Below are 18,278 nucleotides of genomic sequence, written 5' to 3'. Positions count from 1 at the left end.
AATTCACTCATTTCAAGTACAAGTAGTTCTCTACTTAGGATGTATTTGAGTTACCTCTAACCACACATACCACCATTTTGTACATATTAGCAGTCACTCCTCATTTTCCCCCAACTCCTCCAGCCCTCGGCAACCACTAAACTACTTTGTGTCCCTATAAAAAAAAATGTGTCTCTATGGATTTGCCTATTCTAGACAATTCATATAAAGGGAATTAAAAAAAATGTGGTCTTTTGTAACTAGCACTTTTTATTTAGCATAATGTTTTCTCAAGGTTCACCCAGGCATTCACCTTATTCCTTTTTATTGCCTAATAATACTCTATTGTATGGATATATTTGGTTTATCTATTTATCAATTGATGAATATCTGAGTTGTTTCCACTTTTTATTCTGAAAAATGTTGCTATGAACATTCATATACAAGTCTTTGTCTGGACGTATTTTTTCACTTCTCTTGGGTATACCCAGGAGTGGAATTTCTGGGTCAGGTGCTAATTTTAAGATGAATAACAGAAAAAAAAAATTTTTTTTTTTTTATTTCAAAGGGTTTTTGACAGCCAAGAAACTGGTTTCTTATAAAAAGCCTGATATAAAATCTAATATTAGAATAGGAATTCTAAGATGAGGTGAGAATTCCTTATAGTGTAAATCATAAAACTAAATGGAGTTTGCAGCAGTCTAATCAACATGCTAAGATCAAATTCTTAAGCGGGATGGATATATCCATCTATTGGCTGATGATTACTTAAGAGAGAAATACACAGTGAGGGCAGGCTTACACAGTACAAAAAGCAACAAACAGGAGGTGAAAATATTAGACACCCTGTTTAAACTACACATTTTCCTTCCCTAGTGGGGGCCTGTTTCTCATTTCATGAGAAAAAGGTGGATCGTTAATTATAACTAGTTACATAAATTTCCCCAAAACCTCTGATAAAAGCTATTTCGGAAATTGGAGGCCAGCTAAACCTCTCGTTGCATGTTTGTCCGTTTTTTCTGGCAATGTACATTCTAGTTCAAATATATCCAGGGAGTGGACTTTGAAGAGAGAATTAAGAGCTGAGTGTAAAATCCTACATAAACAAGAGTTAAAAAAAATTTTAATTTAAGGTAAAATCAACCATCTTGCTGGGGAAATTAAGCATAATCAAGGGAAAACCATCAGACGTCCTACCAAGCACAAGCAGTAGAGAACGCCACAGGTCATCCAAAATACGCACTCGTTTTAGCCAAAGCTCTCTCCTCCCGCCAAAGCTATTCCTAGAGCGTCAGAGAAATGACCCAACGAGTGATTTATGATTTTTTTTTTTTAATTCTGCCTATCCACCTGCTTGGAGGTGTCAAGGCGACTAGAAATGGTTAACAGTGGCCAGCAGCAGAGAGAAGCAAACATCCCTGACAACCCACAGCTGAGTAAGCAAGAGCTGTTTATTCACGAACATGTTCCATTTGGAGACTATCGGCGAGCCCTGAAAGCCCAGGCACATTTTAGAAGGTTCCTTGAAAGGGAGAGAATAATCTTTTTATTCCCACCTCCGCCCCAACGCACTCTGAGAGGCTCGGCTGGAAACCATCTGGTCAAGGCAGCCCCTACCCACCGAACCCCCAAGAATAACCTCACGCATCAGAGCATCCGACCCTCCTGGGGGTTGTGTAACTCCCCAAAATGGGTTCAGAAAGGGAGAGGCTGGCCCCAGCTTCAGAAGGGACTTCTCCTACCCCTTCCCAGCCATGGCCCGCCCAGACGCAGGGGCTGGGGCTGTGGACTCTGGCGAGGAATGGCCCTTCCAGCTCCCTCTCCTCACCTGGCTCGATCCCACCTGAGGGCAAGAGGTGCGGGGAAAAGAAACAGGCAGGGAGGGCTGACCTTGTTGCTACTGACAGTGGAGCGACACATCCTGCTGCTTCTTGGAAAGCGGCCCGAAGGACATTTTTCCTCCTGAAGGAAGGAAACCGGAGGGCGCCGGCCGGGCGGCAGCGGGCGCGGCGGCGGTGGTCGGGGCGGGCTGTGCAGCCTCTAGCGGGGACGGTCCGAGGACTACATCTCCCAGGCTGCTCTGGGCCGCCCTGCGTCGTGACCCCGGCGCGCACGGAGGCGGTGACTCTTACCTCACAGAGGTAGCTCCTCCGCCGGCAGCGACTCGGCTCCCGCGGTCCATGGACCGGAACCTCGGGCCGACGGGTAGGAACCCGGGCCGCGATCTCCGCTTCCTTGCCCCAGTCTCCTCCTCCTCGCTCCTCACCGCCGCCTTCGGACGCTCGCAGGCCGCGCACCGCCTCTGCCGGGTTCGCGGAGCCGCCCCGGAAGGCTGGGTGGCGGGTTCGCGGCTGCCACCGGACTGAGGCCTACTTTGTCGCCGCCGCCTCTCAGTGCTATTGTGCCTGGGCCCGGCCTTGACCGGGTCCACTTGGGAGGGCAGAGTGCTCCGGCTCGCTGAAGATGCCGGACCAAGCCCTGCAGCAGATGCTGGACAGGTACGGGCTTTGAGGGAGAACGGGAGAGGCGGACCGTCGCTCGGGCTCCGCCCGCGCCCGGCCTCGAGGCTCTTGGTGAGAAGAGCCTGGCGTGCCGGGAGGAGTTCCACGGCCGAGGGGCCGTGTCAGGGGCAGAAAGTTGGAAGCTCATACTCGCGTGAGGACAGAGCGGGCGGCCTCGGTTCCTAGACTTAGGGCGAAGCTCAGTTAAGGAGCGGCGTCTGCTTTTGTGGGAAGGCCGCTTTGAAATGAGAGGAGCTCAAGTTAACCCAGAGAATTTGTTTTTTTTTTTTTTTTTTTCCTTGCAACTCCCCTCCTCCAACTATGTTGCAACGTGTTTGTCAGCGATGTCACTGGCAAGAAGGACCAGATTATCTTTCAGGGGAATGACCCTCCTACAATTTAAGGACTTATTCCAACAAGCAAGGATAAGCATTTCTCCTCCAACTCGCCATTCCCACTCCCAAAGTGTAAAGTCAGAGTATCTGCAAGGGAGCTTTAACGGTGAATCCAGAATAGAGGTTATGGAAGCAGATACATGAATCCCACCGCTGACCGATTAGTATACTTATCCGATTCGTTGAGTTCACTGAGGAACTTTCAGCCTATCCTGAAGCAAGTTGCCTGTTTTGGGGGGCTCCAGTCCTTAAAACTTTTCTTGTGTAGCCGGCTGCACCGCCCTCTGCTGTTCAAATTTTAGTCCATGGGCTCTACCGTGACTTTTTGGAGACTCATAATCCAGTTTTCCCTAGCCAGGTCTTCCTGGTATATAGCCAGTTGTACAGGCTAATGCATAATGTTTGTGGTTGCTTACTACTCTGAATGGACATCACTTGCCACTCTATTCAGCAGGTGGTACAGCTCTTTATACTAAGTTCCAACTGTAAGATGTTTAAAAGAAGGGCTTCCCTTAGTTGAGATCATACCCATTAAAATGCTGTGTGGGTCTGCCACACCCAGAACATACATCACCCAAGAGTACACCTGCACCCAAATGACATGGATATTTCTTTTGCCGTTTAGATTTTTGAGACACCTAAGTTGATAGAAACCATGTCATTAACTTTTTTCCAGTTGGGGTGATCAGTGGTTAATTCAACCCTTGTTTCAGATTAACCCAACCCAGTGCCGTTGAGTCGATTGTTTCAGATTAGCAGTCTGAAATTGTATTGACTACCTCTTCCTTGTGTATGTAGTTTACACATTCCTAGAAGACAGAAACTTACTTATCATTGTTTACCTTGAGTTCTAGAGCATAGCCTGGTACTCAGCAGGTAGTAAGTGTGGTATGAATAAATGCATTAGTTTGTTTCTCAGTTTACTGGATTTTCCTTCTATTATAATTTGGTATAATGGCAAATAATATATTTTTTTAATTTTTATCGTGCTTTAAGTGAAAGTTTACAAACCAAGTCAGTCTCTCATACAAAAACTTACATACGCCTTGCTATATGCTCCTAGTTGCTCTCCCTCTAGTGAGACAGCATATTCCTTCCCTCCACTCTTTATTTTCATGTCCATTTGGCCAGCTTCTGACCCCCTCTGCCCTCTCATCTCCTCTCCAAACAGGAGCTGCCCACATAGTCTCATGCATCTACTTGATCCAAGAAGCTCATTCTTCACCAGTATCATTTTCTATCCCATAGTCCAGTCCAGTCCCTGTCTGAAGAGTTGGCTTTAGGAATAGTTTCTGTCTTGGGCTAACAGAAGGTCTGGGGACCATGACCTCTGGGGTCCTTCTAGTCTCAGTCAGACCATTAAGTCTGGTCTTTTTATGGAAATTCGAGGTCTGCCTCCCACTGCTCTCCTGCTCCCTCAGGAGTTCTCTGTTGTGTTCCCTATCAGGGCAGTCATTGGTTGTAGCCGGGCAAATAGTATTTTTTTAAAAAAACTAACAGTCGCTGTCATGTCAGCACCAGCTCACGGCAACCCCATTTGTGTCAGCGTAGAACCGTGCTCAATAGGGTTTTCAATGGCTGATTTTTTTTGGAAGTAGATCGCCAGGCCTTTCTTTCAGGGTCTTGCTGTGTGAACTTTTGGATAGCAGCTGAGTGTATCAACTGTTTGCACCACCCATAGACTCCTATATGTGTTTGTTGTGTGGTGTGTAGTTGATTCCTACGCAGTGACCCTCTAGGACAGAGTACAACTTTCCTATAGGGTTTCCTAGGTAGAAATTTTTACATGAACAGTCTTTTCTCCTGCGTAGCCACTGGTGGGCTCGAACCACTGACCTTTCTGTTAGCAGCTGAATGCTTAACCATTGCACCACCAGGGCTCCTTTCATGTGCGTGTCAAAAAACCATACCCAGTACCATGGAGTGGATTCTGACTCAGAGCAACCCTGTAGAACAAAGTAGAACTGCCCCCTGGGTTTCCAAAAACAGCTGGTAGGTAGATTTGAACTGCCGACCTTTTGGTTAGCAGCCCGGCTCTTAACCACTGCATCACCAGTGCTTTGTATGAGGACTACTGAAATATGCCCAGAGGAGGTTGCTTCCTGCCATTGCCAATTCCAATCAATAGGACCCTATTTTGACATAGGGTATTTTGTAATAGTTTTCTTTTCCCCTCCCCTGAGGGTCTGCTGCTTTCATTTTTATGATGGTAACTTTTAGAAAAGTTCTTGTGTCCATATGCTTTTTGGATATTTCCTTAAAAATAAAAAGAAGCCTGATAGTGCTAGTGAAGTGTTTAAAACCTCCCAACAAAAACTAGTAAATTCGGGTTTCAGTTACTGCAACAGATGACTATTGACACTGACTTACCTTCATCTTCAGTACCTTTTGACATACTTCAAAGTAGATTCTTTTTTGTCTGTAAAATTTCTTTATTGTTGTAAAAATATATATGTGCATGTATGTGTATAAAATGCAACATTTGCCAATTCAACAGTTTTCACATGTACAATTTGGTGACATCAACGACATTAATCATGTGCAACCATCACCAGTATTTGTTGCCAAGTTTTTCATGTCCATGAACAGATACTCAGTGCTTCTCTTTCCCCCTCCATTTTGCCCCTGGTAACTATTAATAAACTTTGATTTCTATATACTTGCTTATTCTAGATATTTCATTTAAGTGGGGTCCTATATTATTTGTCCATTTATGTCTGAATTATTTCACTGAGCATGTTTTCAAGGGTAATCTATGTTGTAGCATTTTTCAGGACTTTGCTTCTCTTTATGGCGAGTAATAGTCCATTGTGTGTGTGTGTGTGTTCCACCTTTTGGCTATGGTGAATAGTGCTGCAATGAACATTGATGCTCAAAGTTAAAACCTGACTCCACATTAGAATTGCCTGGGGAGCGTTTTAAAATGTGGGCGGATGGTTGGGGCCTTGCATAAGAACAATTAGATACCAACTTTCTGGAAGGTGGGACCTAGGTTTCTATAGTTTCAGAAGCTTTCCAGGTGTCTCTAATGTGGTTGATACTACTGGTTTAGACACTAAGGGATTATTTCATGACGAGGTAGTATAGTGTAGTCAGAAAAGCTTGTGCTTTAGAGATGGAAATACTGAAATTCTAATTTTGCCCCTTAACTGGCTATGTGCCACTTTGGACTTAAATTCTGAGGCTACATTTCCTTATTTATAAAGTGGGAATATGCTACTTCACAGGGCTCTTGTGAGTCTCAAATGAGAACACGTGAAAGCACTTTACAAAGCAATAAACACTATTCCTGTCAGGCAGTCAAAATACTATTAGATACTTAAGACCCTAGTGTAGTTAGTGTGTCAGTTTTTCCCCCATCTCCTTCATGTTTTTTGTTGTTGTTAGCTGCCATCATGGTGACCGCATGTACAAGAGAACGAAACACTGCCCAGTCCTGTGCCATCCCCATGATGGTTTGGGGATCGAACCATTGTGGTGTGTCCATAGGGTTTTTACTGGCTGATTTTCAGAAGTAGATTCCCAAGCTTTGTTTTTCCTAGTCTGACTTAATCTGAAAATTCCACCAAAACTTGTTCAGCATCATAGCAACACACAAACTGGGCTGGCCCTACATGCAAGTTGAACATTCCTCATGTGGTTCATTTGAAGAACATTGACAGGCCCAGCAGACTAAAAATATGTCGGCCTATTAGGGCCCACAATTCTTACCACGAATTTTGCTTCCCCCCAACTTGGCTTTTGGGTGGCAGTTTTTCAGGGACAAAATTTAACACAAAAATGTGCCCATGTGTTTGTGTATTTCTTTAACACAGGTTTTATCCTTGTGAAGACTAAGGAAACGTGCATGAGATAACATATATTGTTGTGTTGCTTTTAGGTTAAATGTTATATACTTTATATGGAACCAATTATTAAACATATGTATTTATTGAATTTATTTAATAAACATTGAGTGCCTGCAAGTTTTGTACTATTCTAGGGCCTTGGTATATAGTAGTGAACATAACAAAAACTTCCCCTATGGAGCTTAAATTCTAGTGATGTTTGTGTTCCATAAACTGTCAAATAAAATGAAGATTATGTTTAATTGTAATGTAAATGGTATGTTCAGTTTATACTAAATCTTTTAGGGTTTTTAAAGTAGTGACATCTTTTCAATCCTTTGCAAATAACTAACTTTAGTTTAACAATTACTTGTTTATGTTGATACATTTCATTATTGCAGTATTTGTAACCAGGAAGAATATATATTGGTATATACATTTTGATCACCTTTCATTTTTATTAACGATAAGCAACTGTATGTAAATTTATTGTTTGAACCTTGTAAGTTACTGTGGGTAGACAATGGAGAATAGTGAGAAGGAGGGGGAGGGTGGTTTTTCTAGTACCTTGAATGATCTGAGGTCACAAATATCATTGCCCTGAAATTATAATATTGGTAAACGTTTATATTAGTTACCTAAACCTTGGTTAGTTTGTTTTTCCTTCATTGCCACACTTCTTTACCAAGAAGTATGTTATTATATAATCTCTATCATCATCTACTTTTTTGTTTTCTCTTAAATTTCTAAAAATTAGAATTAAAATGTACAGAGAACAAGACAAAGAATATTCTAATAAACTGCAGGAGTGGACCTCAAATTTGAAGCCTGGACCTGCTTAAAGTTGCTTCTGACAACTTTTATTTCTGCATCTCACTGTAAACTAGGAAGTTACGCCTAAGAATCACCTGGGGATCTTGTTAAAGTGTAGGTTCTGATGCAGTATATTTGGGGTGGAAATGCAAATTCTCAGCAGAGGTTCAAACTCAAACGAACTGGTTTAGAAGCCCTGCAGTAAACACTCAGAAGTCTGTTGTGCTTGTTTTGCATCAGTTACTTGCACCTGGTGAGCAGACAAGGCATATAGCCAGTGTGTCTCCAGAATAGTTAGGTGGAAGGATATACCAGGGAGAATAATCTGCTCCCTCCCCACCCGCAATGGCAAAATGAATTAGAATTCTTCCCCCAGATTCCTGTAGGGAATTTAGAGATCAAGGAAGCCGCACTCTGATAGGAGCATGCTATATTATCTTCTGATTTATATAACTTCAGTATGACAGGTTTCTCTTTATATATGGCCTTTTTTGACTCTAGGTTTGTAGTTCTGCCAAAATGATTTGCTAGGTCACAGTCTTGTAAAGGAATTGGACAGTTTACTAGGCATAAGGTGCTTAAAAGCCTTGCGGGGATTGGTTTATATAATCATGCAAATTAGGTGGCTATGGCCTACCAATGGGATTGGTCAATCCGTGTGGTCTTGGTGGGACCAGTAGGCTGATAAAAGGGCTAATCTAACAGAGGTTGAGGGGGACTTCACAACCATCAAGAAGAAGAGCTGGGAACAGAGTGTGTGCTATAGACCCAGGGTCCCTGCACTAAGAGCCTCCTAGAATGAGCAGACGGAGCTGTAACACTGGAGATGGTACAAGATGGTATGAGACGGTGATAGCAATATGACTGGTGAACCAGGAGACCAGCACGAGATGGCTGCAGTGGGCTTCCCAGCTGTAGAACAAGGCGGCTGCAGTGAGCTTGCCAACCCATGGAGCAAGAGAGAGCTGAGCGCTTTCAGGCAGGAGGCTTGCTGGCGGAATTGGGTACCTCCAGTCATTTGTTGGTGGAGCTAAAGAGTTGTAACAGTTGCCTGAGCAGGGCAGAAGCCGAGAGGAAGCTAGCATGGCCGATAGAAGGGCCTAATAGTACTGCTTGCCTGAGGGCATGGCTGAGAAGGAGCTGAGAGCTATCGTGGTTGGAAGCTGTCCTTATTGAGAAACTGTGTCTTGTTATATCCAAGTTGATCCTGAACCTGAGTTGTAGCTTATTATTTCTATAATAAACCACATATGGTATAGTCCAAGTTCTGTGTGGCTACTGCAACGAATTCTCTAACCCAGCAGAGAAGTAGAGTACTGTGGGGAGGATAACTGGCGTCAGAATTGGTAAAAAGGTTGAAGAGTGGAGGTATGTCTAACCTCTACCTCATAGGAATCGGCCTTGGGTTGCTGGTGATTCTCTCTCCCCCTGAAGATTACAATAACCATTTCTGAATTTACATTAAAGCAATTTCATGTTGTCTTTGTCAGTTGGCTTTTTTTCCTCATTCACGTCAGTATCTTGTTTTAACAATTACAGACTGATACCTGGAATTAAAAATAGTAAACAATTTATATTGGCTTCTATCTGTGTATGTGAAAAGTGGAAATGTTACATACAAAGTTCCCTTTGATTCCTGTCCTCCATCTCACATCCTCTCCACAACCCCACTCCACTATCATAGAATGGGTGAGGATGGCGCAGGACTGTGCAGAGTTTCGTTCTTTGTACATAGGGTCGCTATGACTTGGAACCCACTCAACAGCGCCTAATAACATTCTTCCAGCCTCATTTATGTAATGCTTTAAAAATTTTTTTTATGTACATACCGAAGTTTGTGGATGGTACAGTTAATGTGCTCAGCTGCTAACCAAAACGTTGGAAGTGTGAGTCTACCCAGAGGCTCCTCAGAAGAAAGGACTGGTGACCTACTGCCAAAAAATCAGCCACTGACAGAGTGGGAGAAAGATGTAGAACAAAATCCAAATTCATAAAAAAGACCAGACATATTGGTCTGATATGAGACTGGAGGAACGACCAAGACAATATAGCTTTACCACACCCTTCTTTTATTATTACTGAATGGGAAACTTATTTACTGGTAAACTTTCACCTAAAAAAAAAAATTAGCCATAGAAAACCCTATACCGAAAAAACCAAACCTGTTGCCGTCGAGTCGATTCAGACTCATAGCGACCCTATAGGACAGAGTGGAGCTGCCCCATACAGTTTTCGAGGAGTGCCTGGTAAATTTGAACCTCTGCCCTTTTGGTTAGCAGCTGTAGCTCTTAACCACTAGACTGCCAGGGTTTCCCAAAAACCTCGAGGAGCAGAGTTTATTCTGACACACATGAGGTCACCATGAGTTGGAATTGACTTGATGGCAACTGGGGTTTTTTGTTTGGTTATATTTACCATAAATGCTAATTGTCTTAGTCATCTAGTGCTGCTTTAACAGAAATACCACAAGTGTATGGCTTTAACAAAGAGAAGTTTATTTTCTCACAGTAAAGTAGGCTAAAAGTTCAAATTCAGGGTGTCGGCTCCAGGGAAAGGCTTCCTCTGTTGGCCTTCTCATCGATCTTCCCACAGACTTGGAGCTTCTCCACAGAGGGACCCCGGGTCCAAAGGATGCACTCTGCTCCCGGCACTGCTTTCTTGGCAGAGAGCTTGTTTCCCTTTCCTTTTTATCTCTTGAGAGATAAAAGGTGGTGCAGGCCACATGCCAGGGAAACTGCCCTTTACATTGGATCAGGGATGTGACCTGGGTAAGGGCGTTACCATCCCACCGTAAACCTCTCTAACATGAAATTACAATCACAAAATGGAGAACAACCACATCATACTGGGAATCATGGCCTAACCAAGTTGACACATATTTTGGCCATACATAATTCAGTCCATGACACTAATTAATAGTATTTTTTTGTTTCTAAAATCTATGTATATCTATCTACAATTTGCTTTTGTTAGTGTTGTTTTGAGTTCTGTGATATGTAGCAATTAAAACAAGTGTCTGTATAATATTCCATTGTATTAACATACTGCTCTTTTTTTTAATCCATTCCCTTTATTCATGACATTTAGTTTCTTGTTTTCCCTTTATTACCTCTCCTTATAATTCGATATCTATTCCTCTTTTTTCCTTGTTGTCGTTAGCTGCCCTCGAATTGGCCCCCAACTCATAGGGACCCCATGTACAACAGAATGAAATGCTGCCTGGCCCTGTACCATCCCCATGTTGGTTTGGGGATCTGACCATTGTGATTTGTAGGGTTTTTACTAACTGATTTTCAGAAGTAGATCACCAGGCCTATCTTCCTAGTCCATCTTAGTCTAGAAGCTCCTCTGAAACCTGGTCAGCATCTGACAGACAGATGGTGGCTATCGTTGGTGGATTAGCTGGGAATAGAACCCAGGTCCCCCACATGAAAGGCAAGAATTCTACCACTGAACCACCACTGACCCTTAGCTCTACTGAAAGTATACTAAAAGTCACCAATTATTTATTTTTAATTGTGCTGTAGGTGAAAGTTTATAGCACAGATTAGTTTCTCATTCAAAAATTTATACACAAATTGTTCTGTGACATTGGTTGCAATCCCCACAATGTGTCAGCACTCCCGCTTTCCACACTGGGTTTCCTGTTTCCATTCGTCCAGTTTTCCTGTCCCTTCGTGCCTTCTCGTGTTTGCTTTGGGGGAGGTGTTGCCCATTTGATCTCATGTACTTACTTGATTGATGTAAGAAGCACATTCCTCACATTTGTTCTTGTTTGTTTTATAGGCTTGTCTAATCTTTGGCTAAAAGGTGAACTTCAGGACTGGCTTCAGTTCTGGGTTGGCAGGGTGTCTGAAGGTGGTAGTTTGAGGGTTTCCTCCAGTCTTTGTCAGACCAGCAAGTGAGGTCTTTCTTGTGGATGTGAATTTTCTATATTTTTCTACCGCTCTGTACCAATAACTTCTTAATCAGAAGCCTAATGATCTTCTCTTGGTCACATATGTGTGTTGGAGATGACCACCCTTTAACGTCTTGAAATTATGTTCTATGTACTATTTCTATTTCTACCTTTTTTTTTTCCTCTCCTTATGTATCACGTTTTCTTCCTCAATCCCTTAAGTATGAGGCTTTCCTAAGGTTCAACTCTCAGCACTTAATCATTCTTCTCTGAAAAGTATACCCACTTACTAGCTCACTTTCACCTCTATTGGATTGACCCCTCCCCCCAGATCTGTGTTTTTATTCGTGACTTTTTCCCTAGACTTCCAGTGCCATATTTCCAGCTGCCCAGTAGACATTTCTGTTTATGTGTATATGGTAATACCAGCCTCAACTTATCTAAAACTAAACTACTGATATTTCCCAAACCTGTACTTATCTTAACTTCCCAAGTTTTGGTCTTTGCTATGGCCATTCCTCTTTAAGTCCAACAGCCATAAAACCTAAATAAATTTTTTTCATGTCATTTATGTGCTTTAAAACCTGACAATGACTATCAGTATAGCATAAAATTTAAATTTTTAAGATCCTAATGTGCCTTGATCTATTTCTGTAATCCAAACAACCTACTTTAAGCCATCCTCTTCCATACTCCATTGTCCCCTGAATATATCCTGCTCTCTCATCTTGTTATTTTTGCTTTAGGTGCCCCTTGTCCCTTTTAATACCTGGCAAACTCTTACTCATCTTCAGAATCCACTCAAATGTCAACTTGAAGCCTTGCACAGCTGCCCCAGGCAGAGTTAGCAATACCTTTCTGTGTTTCCATAAAACCCTTTGTGCATTTTATTGTAGTATATCACATTGTATTGCAGTTTTTTAATGTATCTATTCCATGTCTCTGAGTCTTCACCACCACCACACATGTTCAGCTGAAAGTTCATTGAGAACAGAAATTGCCTGTATTCCCTATCACACTTCCCCACAGTGCCTAGTACATAGGAGACGCTCTGTTTGTTGAACAACAGTGTCCTCCCTTTTCAATCTTTGTGACATATCAGTGCTTGGAATAATCTTGCAGAAATGCTGGTTAAAAAAATTGTCTCGTTTGCTCAAAACCTGCCATATTTTCTTATTGCTTATTAAGTTCAAATTCTTCAGCTTGACATTCAGGACCTTCAGTGATCTCATCATTATTAACAAACATTTATCATGCTCCTGTTATGTTTAAGACGCGGAGTTCACGGCCAGCACCAACTACCATTTTAAAGCCTTGCTTCTCTTCTTGAATAAATATATATCTTTTGTCCCAGCCGGGCTGGTTTGCTCATTTATAAAGTTCTTTCTGACCATATCTCCAAACTCATATAGCAGTCTATCTCCAGTACTTCTTTTTTTATGTGATAGTTCCCGTAACCAAACATAAACCCACTGCTGTCAAGTCAATTCTGACTCATAGCGACCGTATAGGACAGGGTAGAACAACCCCATTGGGTCTCAAAGGCTGTAAATCCGTAAAGAAGCAGACTGCCACATCTTTCTCCCGAGGAGCCATTGATGGGTTTGCATTGTCGACCTTTCAGTTAGCAGCTTAGTGCTTAACCGCTGCACCACTAGGGCTCCTTATAGTTCTCATAGAAGATAATGTTTATACAATACATTGGAGCAAACTGAAAGGATTTGGGTCTCTAGAGGAAGCTCATTATTAATGCTTAAAAGTACCCTAGAAAAAATGAAATATATAGTATCTTGTACTGGCCAGAATTCCCTAGGAAATGGAAAAATTTCTGAGAATTACACTATATATATGATACCATTGTGCAGTGGAAAAAGCCATTGTTTTGGAGACAATGCCTAGATTGCGTCCAGACCTCTCTACCTGCAAGCTGTGTGTCCTTAGAAAGATCACTTAATCTTTCTGGGCTTTTGTTTCCTTATTTGTAAAGTGCAAATACTTATGCTTTCTGGGTTTATGAAGATCAGAGACAAAATGGACAGCAAGACTGTATGCTAAATAAATGATTGCTCTCATTATGATGTATTTCCCTTCAGCTTTGCACTTTGATAAAGTGTCATAATCGTGGTGGTTATATCTCTTTGAAAGGTCCAGATATTTTAACCTCCATTCCACGTGAGTGAGTAGACATATAAAGGGACTTTTAAGTCTCTTGGGATATCTGGAGTGTGACAATTTTAACCCTGAGACAAAGCAAGCAGTGTGCGATTTTTTGTTTGTCTTTCCCCTTGTTGAATGGGTTCTTCCTAGGCAGATACTCTTACTAGTTAAGCTACACTATTGTTTGATTTTAAGAAGACTGCAGGGGATATATTTGGTTTAAGGTTTAAAGATTATCTCAGGGCAGTAGTTTCAGGAGTTCATCCAACCTTCGTGGTTCCAGGGAGTTTGAATTCCATGAGAATTTGAAATTCTGTTCTCCATTTTCCTGATTCGATCTGGATTCTTTTATAGGACCTTTGATTAAAATGTTCACTAATGGTAGCTGGTCACCATGCAGTTCTTCTAGTCTCATGGCAAAGGAGGCAGTTGTTTGTGAAGGCAGTGAGCCACACACACATTCCATATCCTCCTCCTATTCCTGACTGTCCCCCTTCCTCTATTGTTTCAGGCAAATAGAGACCAATTATTGTGGCTTGGATGACTGCTTACAAGCTTTTAAGACTTCAGGCACTACGCTGAATCAGATTAGGAGGTAGAACAGAGGCACTAAACATGTCATTACGTAGTTAACTGGGGTGTGATTTCCCATGTCTTTCTAGTAATACACAAGTAACACCTCAGTTTCAGTCTACAAAGATAGAATATACTGTCAGCTGTCCTGTTAGATAATTACACCTGCCTTGTTTAGGTAATTTATGTGCCAGTGACTGTGTATAATAAACTATTTTATTGATAAGTAAAGCTTAATGTCGCATACTAGCAAAATTTTGCGAGGATAATTTTAAAATAACTGCAGCTGTGTATCGACAGGGAACTGCCAAGAGTTCAAGCCGGATTCAGAAGAAGACATGGAATGAGGGATATCATTGCAGATATCAGATGGATCTTGGCCAAAGGCTGAGAATACCAGAGAAATGATTACCTGTGTTTTATCGACTATGCAAAGCTATGTGGATCATAACAAATTATGTATAACATTACGAAGGATGGGAATTCTGTAATTCAGTTGTGGTCATATGGAACTTGTACATGGATCAAGAGGCAGTCGTTCGAACAGGACAAGGGGATACTGAGTGGTTCAGGATTGGAAAAAGTTGTGTGGCAGGTTTGTATTCTTTTTCCTTATTTATTCAGTCTGTATGCTGAACAAATAAGCCACAAAGCTGGACTTTATGAAGAAGAACATGGCATCACTATTGGAGGAAAATTTATTAACAACCTGCAGTATACAGATGGCACAACCTTGCTTGCCAAAAATGAAGACAACTTGAAGCACTTACTGATGAAGGTCAAAGACTACAGCCTGCAGTATGAATTACACCTGAATGTGGAGAAAATTAAAATCCTCACAGCTGGACCAATAAACAACTTCATGATAAATGGTGAAAAATTTGAAGTTGTCAACAATTTCATTCCCCTTGGATCAGCTGTCAACATCATGGATGCAATAGTCAAGAAATCAGAAAACATATTCCGTTAGGCAAATTTGCTGCAAAAGATCTCTTTAAAGTTTTAAAAAAGCAAAGACATCATTTTGATGACGAAGGCATGCCTGACCAAAGCCATCATGTTTTCAGTCACCTCATATGCATGTGAAAGCTGGTCAGTGAAAAAGGAAGACAGAAGAAGAATTGATGCATTCAGATTGTGATGTTAGTGAAGAATATTGAATATACTATGGACTGCCAAAAGAATGAACAAAGCAGTCTTAGAAGAAATACAACCAGAATGATCCTTAGAAGTGAGGACGGTGAGACTTCGGTTCACTTACTTCGGACGCGTCATCGGGAAAGACCAATCGGTAGAAAAGGACATCATGTTTGGTAAGGTAGAGAATCAGCGAAAACAAGGGAAACCCTCAGTGAGACAGATTGACATAACTACAACAGTGGACTCAAACACACCAGCGATCGTGAAGTTATACATAAATTTGCTGTAAGTCAGAGCCAGCTCAACAGCAACTAATAACAAAGTCTCTTCCCCCTTTCTTTCACATACTTTTTAAATAATTAACTTATTTAATCAGTAAACTGGAATAGTCACAGGTAAGCCCTATGATGACGGAACATTTGTGTGGCCTGGTATTCGTTTTTTTCTTCACATTTTATTTGAATTGAGGTATAACAAGATACTCAAACTGAACATATTTAGGTGTATAATATGATAAATTTTGATTTATGTACACAGCTCTGAAACCATCATCGCAATCAAGATAATGAGCGTATAGATAGATATATATATACCCCTCTTTGTAATCCTTTTCTATGCCACAACCTCCTGTAGGGTATTGGGTATGTGTTAGTACCAACTTTACTCCTGATAAAGATCAAAGACTACAGCCTTCAACATTAAAGAAAACAAAAATCCTCACAACAGGACCAATAAGCAACATGATAAACAGAAAAGATGGAAGTTGTCAAGGATTTCATTTTTTTTTTTTTCTGATCCACAGTCAACGCCTACGGAAGCAGCAGTCAGGAAATCAAACGTCGTATCACGCTGGGCAAATGTGCTACGCGAGACCTCTTTAAAGTGTTAGGAAGCAAAGATGTCACTTTGAGGACTAAGATGCGCCTGACCCAAGCCATGGTATTTTCACTTGCCTCATATCCATGTGAAAGCTGGACGATGAGGAAGACCAAAGAAGAATTGATGCCTTTGAATTATGGTGTTGCTGAAAAATATGGAATATACTGTGGACTACCAGAAGAACGGGCAGTGTTTCCTTCTGTTGTCCACAGGTTCACTATGAACCGGACTTGTTGGCACCTACCAACAACAGCATACTACTCCCCCAGCAGTGTACGAGTGATACTATTTCTTCACTTCCTCACTAACGCTTGATGTTTCAGATTTATTAATTTCTGCTAATCTGCAAGTGAAATAGCTTGATTTAATGTGTGTTATTTTATTTGCCATTCTTTTTTACTCCTATGGGAATTGTATGTTTTATTGTGTGCTATCTTCATACCCCTTGATCTTTCTCTTGCTTATATATTCTGGAAATTAATCCTTTGTTAAATGAATTGAAGGTATCGTCTCCAAGTCTGTGGTTTTGTTTACTGCATCCTTCATATAAGATTTTTTAATTTTATGCACTAAACTCTTTGCCCGTGGAGGGGGAAGTATTCAGATGATCTGTGTGATGTACTAAACTTGATCGGTATTTTCCTTTATGGTTTGTGATCTTTATATTTGTTTATGAAATCCTTTATCCTGAGGTCAAGAATTTATTCCCTTTTTTTTTCCTGAAACTATTTTGTGTTTTTCATATTTAAATGCTAAATCATTTGAAGTTTGTTTTGTTAAAATATGAGGTAGGATTTTTAACTTTTTCCCATCTAAATAGTTGTCCAGCACCGTTTAAACCATTCACCCTTTCCCAGCTGGTTTGTAATATCTAGCTTTATCTTAATAAGAACTTTCTGCTCTAAGCATGTTGTTCTTCTCATTGTCACATGAACATATGTTCAGTTCCATCTCTAAGCTTGCTTATGCTATTTTACCTATTTGGCATACCTTGCTCTTTTAATTCCCAAATCAAACTTGAGTCCTCATCTGTAGTTTTGTCCTTTTCGTGAAACTTCTCAGCTATTTCACGTTATTTCTTACTCTCTTTTCTTATTTCTCTATTTATGGTCTCTAACATCTTTTTTTAGCACTTAATGTTTTGTGTGGTATTTTTTTTGTGATCCTTGTACGCGTTTGTTTCTAAACTAGATTGTAAGTTCTTTAAATGTAGTTCTGCATGACATCAATTGATGTACAGTGAAACCTGTGAGAGCCGGAACACAACGGGACTGCCTTATTTTTCCAGATCTCGCAAGTTTTTTGCCTTTGACAGGGGACAGTCTTACCACTTTTCTGTTCTCGGGACAGTCTTACCACTTTTCTGTTCTCTGTTAGTGGAAAATATTTGAGTTTTCCTTCTCTGTCAGGTTTCCAGAAACCCTAGTGGTGTAGTGGTTAAGAGCTATACCTGCTAACCAAAAGATCAGGAGTTCAAATCCACCAGGTACTGCTTGAAATCCCACAGGGCAGTTCCACTCTCACTCTGTCCTTTAGGGTCACTGAGTTGGAATCGGATCAACGGAAATGGGTTTGTTTTTTTGTTGTTGTTTTGGTCAGGTTTCCACCCTACACAGGTTCCAGCTTTCACAGGTTTTACTGTAGTAGGTAATCAGGTTGATTTAGAAAGGGATCTTGATTAATCTTAGATTTAAGGCAACCTATCCATTTTTTTTTTATCCATGTATATTACTTGAACAGTTTACAAATTTTATTGAGAAGGCTATAACTGGCAAAAACAGCCTTAATTTTGAAATTATGAATTTAATGACCTTTTTATAAAGAGTACCACATTATATATACACGTTCATGATATTAACCGATACCAGTAAGGCTATGTATTTATTCTGAGGAATAGGTACCATAATAATCTTTAGGTTTGTCTAGTTTAGCTGTCTTGTCTTTATATAATAAGGGATTTGTTGTTTGAACTCTGAACCAATCATGACACTTCCCAGATCTCCCCTTAATTCCTTTAAGCTGATACACCCCAACTCTTTGGGTGAAAAGGTGTGAAAATTAGTGAGTGCTTACATCAGCAAGCAGGAGGCATTTAGAAAAGCTCGTGAAAGGAAAA

At 41.0% G+C, this 18,278-nt stretch overlaps 2 protein-coding genes across 2 annotated transcripts in view; one reads left to right on the top strand and one right to left on the bottom strand.

Moving 5' to 3' along the window:
- The window catches only part of CPEB3 (cytoplasmic polyadenylation element binding protein 3), a 218,800-nt gene extending 216,570 nt beyond the window's left edge, over positions 1-2,230 (bottom strand). The window contains exon 1 of the mRNA XM_023546925.2: positions 2,112-2,230. The gene's annotated coding sequence lies outside the window, so the exon portion shown is untranslated. The remainder of the gene's footprint in view (positions 1-2,111) is intronic.
- A 70-nt stretch (positions 2,231-2,300) lies between these two features.
- MARCHF5 (membrane associated ring-CH-type finger 5) overlaps positions 2,301-18,278 on the top strand; it is a 61,195-nt gene continuing 45,217 nt past the window's right edge. The window contains exon 1 of the mRNA XM_010589110.3: positions 2,301-2,477. Within this exon, the coding sequence (XP_010587412.2) occupies positions 2,443-2,477 (35 nt within the window). The 5' untranslated portion in view covers positions 2,301-2,442. The remainder of the gene's footprint in view (positions 2,478-18,278) is intronic.

Source organism: Loxodonta africana, chromosome 16 (genome assembly GCF_030014295.1).
Source record: "Loxodonta africana isolate mLoxAfr1 chromosome 16, mLoxAfr1.hap2, whole genome shotgun sequence".
Lineage (NCBI taxonomy): Eukaryota > Metazoa > Chordata > Mammalia > Proboscidea > Elephantidae > Loxodonta > Loxodonta africana.
Note: the sequence above shows the minus strand (reverse complement) of the source record. Positions and strands in the feature narration are given on the sequence as shown.